The sequence below is a fragment of the Triticum dicoccoides genome, chromosome 2A, assembly GCF_002162155.2.
Source record: "Triticum dicoccoides isolate Atlit2015 ecotype Zavitan chromosome 2A, WEW_v2.0, whole genome shotgun sequence".
Taxonomy (NCBI): Eukaryota; Viridiplantae; Streptophyta; class Magnoliopsida; order Poales; family Poaceae; genus Triticum; species Triticum dicoccoides.
Window position 1 is genome coordinate 780,838,768 of NC_041382.1, and position 10,421 is coordinate 780,849,188.

A 10,421-nucleotide genomic window follows, 5' to 3' on the forward strand; every position below is an offset into this window, starting at 1 on the left:
CGGGCCACGGGAGGACAAGGGCGTGCGGCGAGCCTGTCCGCGCGATGTCCGTTTCACCCCAAACTCGGCGCAAGTTTGGACCGGGAATGAATAAAAAATAGACGTAATCCGGACATTTATCCGTTTGGGGCTGCATGTTGTGCCGCACTATTCTTCTGACAAGATAGGATCGCACGATGGAGTTTGGCCTCATAAATGCTGGTGCAAACGCTGAGAGCGCATTGATTTATGCTCCCAAGAGCACGACCAACCGAGAGCGGGCGACTAGACCGCTGGACCGGTGGCGCTGCTCAGCATTAATTTGGGGAACGGGATCGGCCGGCTTTACCTCCATTCTTTTACTACTACTAGCTGATTTACTTCCAAAATTAATTAAAGATAGGAGTAGTACTACTACTACCAGGCTAGCAGCCATGGCGCCGCTGACTCCACTCACGCCCCACATCCCTGCCATGACGCTCACTCCCCTCTCCTTGCTTCACTCCTACTACCATTACCAAAGTACGTACTCCTTTGGGTTCAGCACCTGTTCCTCCTTAATTTCTGTAAGATGAACCCTGTAGTCCTGGCCCAAGTTCAGTTAGTTAAGGCGTGAGCTACCACCTATGAACCAGGCCCCATTGTATTTTGGGTTCAACTTTGAACCCTGTACTACTAGCATATGTTGGAATTTTGCTAGTAGGCCTTTGGCACAAAGCTTAATTAAAATTCTGAAATTCTCTTGGTCCATTAATGCACACATGTGAGTGGAGTGAGTAAGGCTAAAGTTTAGTCCCACCCCGGAAGTTGAGAGAGAGTTGCACCTCTTTATAAGGTGAGCTCTTCTACCACTTGTATGAGCATGAGTGAGCTCTTTTGGATCGTGATGACTCGGACGTGGGGTTTACTCCCACGACCTACCCGGCCCGCACTATATAGTCAGGCAGACGTCTACCCTTCGCATGATTAGTTTAATCTCTGCTACTGTGGTCATGATTTATCTTCTGTTTATTCGGATTAAATCTTGTAGTAATTTGCTCATATTTCCAACAGCACAAGCTCACATTTTCCCTGGACGCCGAGTATCTGCTCCTGAGTTCAAATGCATCGTAATAAACAGTAAAAAAATGTAAATATTTTAACATGTTTTGAATTTTTTTGGCAGATATCATTGTTGAATGTTTTACAGACGTGCACGTTTTTATGGAGAAAGAACATTCCTAATGCTCTGAAAGACAAAAAACAAAACTGATGCTCTGAAAAGAGTAATTTTGAAAGCATTTGGATTGCTGGTTTTTGTTATTTTTTCTCAGACCTCCATGAATGTGATTTCATCACGAAAATTTGCACAAAGAAATAAAACTAAGCAATGTATGTAATAAAAAGCATAATTCTTTGAATTTGTTTTTCTGTCTTTTATTTTATTTTATTGTTCATAACGTAAAATTTGAGGACTGTTTCGCATACCCGGCCCCCTCTCCTTGTGTTTCCCTCGTTTGGGCGGAAGCATGTAGGGCTGCAAACAAGTCGAGTTCAAATGGTTAGATTAGGCTCAACTTATCTTTCGAGCGAGCTCAAACTACATGGAGTTCGACCGGTGGCTCCTATTTGGCTTGTAACGATCTTGAGACAATTCAGGCTAAATAAGCCAAGAATTAATCTATCTAAGTTTCTTAAAAAGAATATATATGATTCAAGACGTTTGTTAAACTATATGGACCACAACAACAACACAAGAAAACACCGCAACAAATTATCCCAACCAAGATCATGGCAACATAAAACTTCTTCAAAGTACTATGGCTGATTCACACAGGTCTTCCGAATTTCGCATAGTACAACATGCTGTTTTAGTACAGGGACTGACCACGCTTAACTATATACCAATTAAAATTTTATTGTCCTCCTTTCGCATAAATTAATTAAATTCCGTATCCACCCGGATACTCCGGCTAGCTGCTCAGGCACTGCATGTGGTCTCTCCTTGAAATAATAGCGAGCTTTTCCACGGGCAAACGACCGACGGCCAGGAGCCTTGGTATCTTTCCAGAGCTCTATTGAGCTGGCTCCACCATCGATCTGAAGTTTGGTCGTGTAACACTAATGACCCATTGGTGTAACATAGATGAGCAACGAAAGGATGAGCAAGAGGGAAAAGAGGAGGATCAAGAAAGAGGGGAGGGCTCACCGCTGGCAAGGCGACGACGCCATCAACAACATGGTTCTTGGCGCATACACACATACGCCATTGGTGTTGACGTGTGACGCCCAACGACCGAATGCCCCCTCCCCGCGTGCTCTAATAGTGATGGGCCAATATATTGCCATTGGCCACATCGATAACTATATCAAGGTAGGATTGGGACGAACAGGAGGCGAGGGACGAAATGGGCCGACCGGTCACTAGGACGACAATGGAAGGGATGACTGGAGGGTTCGCACTCTAAATACCATACGGTTTCAATTTTAATTTTCATACCATGTAAAAGATGACTAAGGCCTCCTTTGGATAGGAATTTCATAGGATAGGATTTCTATAGGAAAAATTCCTTTAGAGCCCTTTGGTTTGTAGGAATGGAATCCTATTTCTGTGAAGGAATTCTTCCTATCCTTCACATTTCATAGGAAAAATAAACATTAGCCTAGACTCAATGGAAAAAAAATCCTATAATGTGAATCAAAGAGCATCTCCTTTCCTATTCCTACTCATAGGATTTGAGATACATGTCATCTCATTTCCTATGACTTTCATATTCCTATAATTTTCCTATCCTATGAATCAAAAGAGGCCTAACATTTGAACATGAGCTTGTCTTTTGACACTAGCATTTGAACATGAGGTAAATAAACAACATGTTTGCCCTTGATTGAAGGACCATATCTGAAACATTTTTTCGTACCACCTGAGCCGGACAGCAATGGGCAGCAAGCGTGGAGGACCGACCCCAAACCCCAGCCCCCGGGGCGAGTGAGGGCTTTTTGGTCACGGGCCAAAACCCAAGAAAAATCATTGTCGCACTCCTCGCCTCAGCCCCGCCGCCCCCAGCCAAAATCCCAAGTCTTCCTCCGCACTCCACTCCCCCACTCACTCCCCACTCCACTCCCGCAAAATGCGCCGCCGCCCCGCCGCCGCCGCCGCCTTCGCCCCGCCGGCACTCCTGCTGCTGGCGTTCTCCGCCCCGTGCTGGTTCTCCCCCAGCCCCGCCGCAGATGCCGTCGGAGGTCAGTCCGCTCATTCGCCCACTTCCTTCCCCTCCCCCCAGCTGCTCCTAGCTCGTCCGCGGCCGCTGCTCCTGGGGTGATCCCTCCACGGCGGTGCCGGTTTCCTGGTGCCCGAGGGTTCAGAACGCGGCGTTTATTCTAGCTACTAGGAGCTCGAATGTGATCCGCCGCGCTTCGCCGTGGCCTGTGATTCGGTTAGCTAGCGCCGCCGCCCGATTCGATCCCCCCCAAACCACTTCTTGCCAAGCTCCGGCCTCCGCCGTACGCGCCGTGCACGGATGAATCCACCACCTATGCATTTCCATTGTACCAGAGAACCGCACATTCCACCTCGTATGGCCGGCTCAACGCGACCAATGATTTGGGGGCATTCGTCCAGTACCGTTCGCCAGTACATTTTCCGTAGCTCGTCGCATGGCCGATTCAGTTCAGTACGAGCAGTAATCTGGGGGCATTTTATCAGTACATTTGTTACTAACGAGGATCTTCACTGTCCCCAGGATGCCCGCTGGATTTCAGCTGGGCCAACTTCACCACGGCGGCGGCGGCGTGCTCCGACGGGTCGCAGCGGGCGGCGTGCTGCCGCTACATCAACGCCTTCGTGGCCACCTCCATCGCGCGCTACGCCAACGCCACGGGCCGCCTGGGGGTGCCGCCGGCCTTCTCCGAGATGTGCCTCAGCGCCGTGTCCGACACCTTCAGGCTGCGGGGCATCGCCACCGACGCCGCCGTCTTCTGCGGCCTCGGCCCCAAGATCAGGGTCGACTACCAGTGCGCCGGCCGCAACACCGTGCTGGAGATGATGCAGTCCCCCAGCTTCAACGACGTCATCGGCAGCTGCAGGGGGCCCCTCTCCCTTGACATCACCTGCAAGACATGCCTCAACTACGGCATCGTGTACCTCCGCCGGCTCATCGGGTCCGACGACAACGTCGCGCTCAGCGCGTGCCGCAGCGCGGTGTTCGTCACGCTCGCGACGCAGCACGGCGTGCTCTCCTACGACGATATCCTCACCTGCTTCTTCGGTGTTCAGGGGATCACCACCTTCCCAGGTATTTCAGCAGTTGCTGCACCAAGTTACTCCTGTTTGTTAACATTTTGACATTTTGAGTGGTGACCGGTCGGTTCTGAAACTCTGTATCTAACGCTTGGGAGTGTACCAGGAACGGTGTCTGTCACGTCGACTCCGGCTTCTACTCCGAATGTCACCGTACCCAGTGATTCTTTAGCTCCAAAGACCAAAAGTGTTCCACTGCCACAGAAGCATCAGAAGCCGTACCACATTTCGGTGGTTCCGGGGATAGGGATAGGGGTCATATTGCTTGCCATTCTTCTTCAGATCGTCTTGGTGGTGCTCATTCGTCGAAAGAACAAGGAGCTGAGGGATGCTGAGCTGTCTGCTCAGAGTCCAGACAATGCATTTCACCAGGGTCAGTCCTGGAGATGCGCAGAAGGTCAGTGCATATGCTTCAGTTATAGATATATAACACTGTAGTTCAGATGAACGTAGATTCTTTAAACTAGTAATGATAAACTCTGTGTTCACTTGTTCATTGTATGGCCCATCATGTATGGTGTCTGCCTGAAAACTACTATCTAGGTTCTTATTTTCTGTTGTACTATTGATCTTGCCATAGGACTCGGAAGTTCTGCATAAAACAACCAACTCATTCATGTATACTTGCCACAAGCTTGTTGTGAAAAAAATGACAAATGCTAAAATGAGAAGCCTCTTAATTTTTACTTTAGTGGATTGCCATTGGTGGCTTTGCATGGGCATGAATATGATAGGAAAAATGGACTGTCCTTCTATGGTTTGATCGAAAGCACTCTGTTTACCCTGTTCTTCAGGTCAGTCGCCAATGTTTCAGAGGTATAGCTACAAAGAGACAACGAAAGCGACAAACAATTTCAGCACGGTTATTGGAAAGGGGGGCTTTGGAACAGTCTACAAGGCTCAGTTTAGTGATGGCTCTATAGCTGCCGTCAAAAGGATGGACAAGGTTTCAAGACAAGCTGAAGAAGAGTTCTGCCGGGAAATGGAGCTCCTGGCTAGGTTGCATCATCGTCATCTTGTGAACCTAAAGGGCTTCTGTGTCGAAAGGAAAGAAAGGTACTGGTGTTTTATTTGCATCTTAATTTGCTATATCCATACATAGTCAACTTTTCATCTTATGTTTCTGTGTTTCAGGTTTCTCGTCTACGAGTACATGGAAAATGGAAGCCTAAAGGATCACCTGCACTGTAGGATTCTGTCAATTTCAGATATTCTGTACATATGATATTTCTCCTTCAAAATATATCTTGACTTGCTGTTAAGTGCTCTCATTTGCATTCCTGCAGCATCTGGAACAAAGGCATTAAGCTGGCAGACAAGGCTACAGATCGCAATGGACGTAGCCAATGCTCTGGTAGGTTCACCGTAGTAAATAACTATGTTTCCGTTACCTTATGAAGTTCTTATTCTTTTTTATGCTAAGCCAAAATATGGAAAATCATCATCAACATGCATGCATCAAGTTGAATTACAAATACTGCAGGTTCCATTCCCATAGCAGCCATATTATGTGATATTTAAGCTTGGAACACCATTCCTCAGCTTTCTCAGTGTAGGTTCCTTGCATCTGTTAATTCCTATAAATGCACCTATTAAAATCTGTATTATATATGGATGAAAAGTATCAAGCTGGAATGCTAGGAATTAGGGTACAGATAGGGGAGTTTCTCATTATAACAAAACAATTAATTACTCCAACACGCCCGAGTGCAGCAACTGTAGCTGACACCCTTCTTCCACCTTGTCTCCTCAGAGCAACCACCCTCAGATCTAGGCCAGCCTTTACAAATGCCTTTTATTTACTCAGACACACCTATCAATTTGCATGTATAGATGGCCTGATAGCATGCAGTATCTTATTTACAACATGATAGCGTTTTGCCCCCTCCAAGAGAGATAGATGGTCCCTGTCTGTATCTCTCGAACTATTATTGCGTACAACAGCACAGTATTTTGGCCCCCGGTTTATTTTCAAGGGGTGCCATTGAACAGTAGCATTCAAGAATCAGGATCAACCAACGGTTGTTGGCATGTGGAAATTATTGGTTCATCGATAGGGGATAGGCATTTGTACAGGTATGAGAATGCCCATGCCTGTGGTCCAGCTATGTATTGGAGTATTTGACACTGTTGACCTGATTTTGGCCCATTTGGCCTAACATTTCCATAAATATCCTTTTGCACTTTCTGTCTTTGAGTCATTGAGATGGCAAGTTGACTAGTGATTACATGTTCAAATGTATTTAGCCCAGCAAACAAAAAAATTCTGGGGCTTTGGTTTGGTACCACTAGCCACCAGGACCCACCATGTTACCATGGGGCTTTGGCAGTGCTTGCCTACTGTTTTCTCACTTTCTGGGTGGGGTTGGAAGACAGACACTGTTGATAAGCTTGTTTGCTAGCCAGTAATATTGTGTTGTGCTGTTTGTATCCTGGATTTGAATTCAGGATTAAACATTTTTTCAGTCAGTTAAGTTGACATTTCACAACTTCTGTAGATAACTTCCTTTGATGTTTTACATTTTTCTGCATGATGGTGAATGCTGACCTGTGCTTGTTCTTTTATTTTGAGATTAAGACGTGTCCTTGTTCTTGCAGGAGTACCTCCATTTCTTCTGTAACCCTCCACTCTGCCACAGAGACATCAAGTCGAGCAACATTCTCTTAGACGAAAACTTTGTTGCCAAGGTTCGCTCGTGTGACATGCTGACAACCTCTAGCTCTATGGCATTTAGGTTGTGATTCGTGCTGAAAATTTTCTCCTCGATCTTGTATATTTAGGTTGCTGATTTCGGCCTTGCGCACGCATCGAGAACCGGTGCTATCAGCTTTGAAGCTGTCAACACAGATATACGCGGAACTCCAGGTGTGAATTTTGCAGTAGCAACCAGCTAACGAAACTATTTCTAGCAGGTTACCTTAATATTCAGTAAATCATACACCATTGTTGTTCAATGAATGAACTGCAGGGTACATGGATCCTGAGTACGTGGTGACTCAGGAGCTGACGGAGAAGAGCGACATCTACAGCTACGGCGTGGTGCTGCTGGAGCTGGTCACCGGGCGGCGGGCGATCCAGGACAAGAAGAACCTGGTGGAGTGGGCGCAGGAGTACATGTCGCCGTCCGGGGAGATCCCGCCGGAGCTGGTGGACCCGACGATCCGCGACACGGTGGACATGGACCAGCTGCACCTGGCGGTCGGCATCGTCCAGTGGTGCACGCAGCGGGAGGGGCGCCAGCGGCCGTCCATCAGGCAGGTGCTGCGCATGTTCTCCGAGCGGCTGGACCCTGGCAACGGCAGCTTCGGCGAGGGCATGGACGACGCCGACGGCGGCTTCTACCCGGGCCGGAGCAGCAGGGGCGGCGGCGCCGGCGTCCACCGCAACGAGCTCGTCCCCTGCGGCGGGGACATGCGATCCCTGCATTCATCGTCGAGCACGACGAGGTCCTACTGCAGCCGCAGCATGCTGCTCGAGGGCGGCCAGGCTCACTCCCCACCTGAAACCTTCTGAACGACCAGTCTCTGTTTCTGAAGAGGAAATTTTTGCTCCTCCGCACGATAAAACTTTGATTTGCGTGGTCGATTGGCTGAGGTGTTATCGGTTAGATGATCTGGTGCTGCAGATCGGTGTCCTGGACGCATGGTGGTTCATACAAAGAAGGATACATTCTTTAATTATTATGGAAGTGCTGTGTTGTGCATGCATGATGCAGTTTTGTTTTCCTGTTAGTGTGTTGGCATACAACATAGCCTGAAAATTCAGATATAAATACTCCACACAACATACTCTCTTTGCAATATGGCACACAACGTAACTTGAAAATTTGTAGCCGACCCACAAATAGTTGAAATGGGATACACGAATGCCTACTTGAACAAAAACAAACACTGGCAAAACAGAAATAGATAGAGGTAACAGGGCAAAGAGTATCCTACTCCATAACATTCAAACATATACTTGTACTAACATAAATCGGTCCTAACAATGGCTGACCAAGCAAGGGTAATCTCCACCTGAGAGCCACCGAGGTCGCAAGTGTGTCGACTTATGTTGCAAAGCCTGGGCCTGATCTTGACATGAGCTTGCGCCGCAATGCCACCCGACTCCGAGTAGGCTTCTTTGTATTGTTGGGAGTTCTCCTTCCGCACTTGAACAGAAACAAAGCGCCTTGACAGATGGAGGAAACCATATTTGCCCATTGGCATTTCCCCGCAATCGCAATGCCGAGAATCGAGCAGCACGATGTCAGGGGGGTCGATAACCTCCTCGACGGTGCCTTGAGGATCCATGACCACATCTGCGGTGCCTTGGCCGATCAAAGATGATGTTGCGCTTGCGGTCCGAGTTGTCTCGCGCGGCGACGACGCCATACACATGGAGCGGCCAACGCAGGCCGCACATGATCTCGGTGATCTTGAAAGAGTAGACCTGCAGGCTGACCCCTTCCGTCTCGGCATTGTAGGGTAGGGGCAGTCCGGGCGTGCAATGGGTGAAGTGCATGGGGCTCAATGTAGCTGCATTCACAATAGACCAAATCAATCCAATTAAAACAATGAGCGTCTGCATTTGTACCGTGTTTCTTAAAAAGAAAATCCAATAAAAGCATTGATTGCATATACTATGGATTAGAGCAAAAAAATCACTCTCACTGGCTAAATGCATATTATGGTGTTTATCAGCGTCGACTTACTCTGCTGCGTGAAGGTGACGCGGCGGGATGAGAACTCGGTGCCTTGGCGGTAGCTGTGGAAGAACTCCTCTTCGTCCTTGATCATCTTCCTCGCCTTCTCTTCCTCGTCCAGACCCTCGTACGACACCGGCTTAGATTGCTCCTCCTCGTACCACTCCTTGAAAGGGAAAAGCGGCGGCGCAGATCCTTGAACTGCTCTAACAGGGAGGGGATTATCGGTGCCGCCGCCGACTTCTCATCGTGGTCGTCTTCTCCCACCATCGTCCCCCGGAGCGGGGCGGCCGGCTCGATGTCCAGCCTCAGGTAATCCAGCATCGACGACAAATCCTTGCAGAGCCTCCTGATCTGCCGCTTGGAAATGGATTCGCCCGTCCCGTCCTCCTCCTCTTCCCCCGGGCCGCCGAAAATATCGTCGGCGTCCCAGTCATCAAAACTATCGGCGTCGTCCTCCTCCGTAGCCGGAGCCGGAGTCGTCCTGTCCACGATCTGCTGCTCGGAGGTCGTGGGGTGCGGTTTGCCTCCGTCCATCTCGTGCTCTTGCTGCTCGGAGATGGAGCTCGATTTGGTGGCCCCGTCCATGTCTTGTCTCGCCCCTCCTCCTGACCGAGTCTTGTTGCTCCGGCGACTTGAACTTGTCCTTGAACGCCCGGGCTAGCGATTGGCTTATATAGGTTTTAGTAGTGCAACAAGAGCACGTATAATTTGATGGTTGATGGAGACAAATGATGCGTTTGGTTGCTCGCATTAGGCTCAGCCAAGCCTGCCCGGGAAGAAAACTGTCTGTTTGGTTGCCTGGCCCGCATCAAATCTTGGCCCGCACGAACCTTAAAGTAGTGCTCGACCAATCCTGCCAGGAACGGCCGAATCGACAGTTTTCAGCGAGCCAGGCTCGAGCGATGCATGGGAGGGGAACGCGGCGCTGAGCAGCTGCGAGCAGGGAGATGGCAGGAGCTCGCACGCGTCTCCGAAAAAGTGGCGGGACGATTTCGTGTCACCGCCTACCAATTTAGTCGCCCTATATAGCCAGGGTGACCGCGGCGGCTGCCACCATTCCCCCCTCTCGAGCTTTCACTCTGGCGCTGTTCCACATCGACAACGAGGTAAGCGGCTCAATTGCTCCGGCGACCAGTTGACGGTGGCGGCAAATTGACTGCTCCTCTTCTCCGACGTGTCCAACGCCTCCTCCGTGGCTCCTCCGATGGAGTCTGTGAGTTCAATCACCCCCTCGTCTCTACTAGTTCTAACTAGATCTGTCCATGTGGTAGGGATAGATCTTCCGATCTGTGTGACTGTGATATTTTAGTAGCTAGTTGTGATGAATTTGAAGCATGCTTGGGGTTGTTTCCATGCCGGCACGGATTGATATCTAGTGGTCATGGATGGATTTGTAGTATGCTTAGATGTGTGGTATGTGCTACCTCTTGAGCACTGCGTTGGATTTTCCCGAAGAGGAAGGGATGATGCAGCAA

General features: G+C 49.1%; 1 protein-coding gene and 1 pseudogene across 1 annotated transcript; one reads left to right on the forward strand and one right to left on the reverse strand.

Moving 5' to 3' along the window:
• The first annotated feature begins 3,029 nt into the window (after nt 1-3,029).
• LOC119357269 (probable receptor-like protein kinase At1g49730) lies at nt 3,030-7,962 on the forward strand. Its single transcript, XM_037624259.1, has 9 exons — nt 3,030-3,201; nt 3,702-4,253; nt 4,365-4,655; nt 5,053-5,314; nt 5,393-5,445; nt 5,545-5,612; nt 6,857-6,946; nt 7,040-7,124; nt 7,228-7,962. The coding sequence occupies exons 1-9, from the start codon at nt 3,090-3,092 to the stop codon at nt 7,770-7,772; spliced, it is 2,058 nt and encodes a 685-aa protein (XP_037480156.1). The 5' UTR covers nt 3,030-3,089; the 3' UTR covers nt 7,773-7,962.
• A 545-nt stretch (nt 7,963-8,507) lies between these two features.
• LOC119358460 lies at nt 8,508-9,531 on the reverse strand (annotated as a pseudogene).
• Nucleotides 9,532-10,421: the final 890 nt, after the last annotated feature.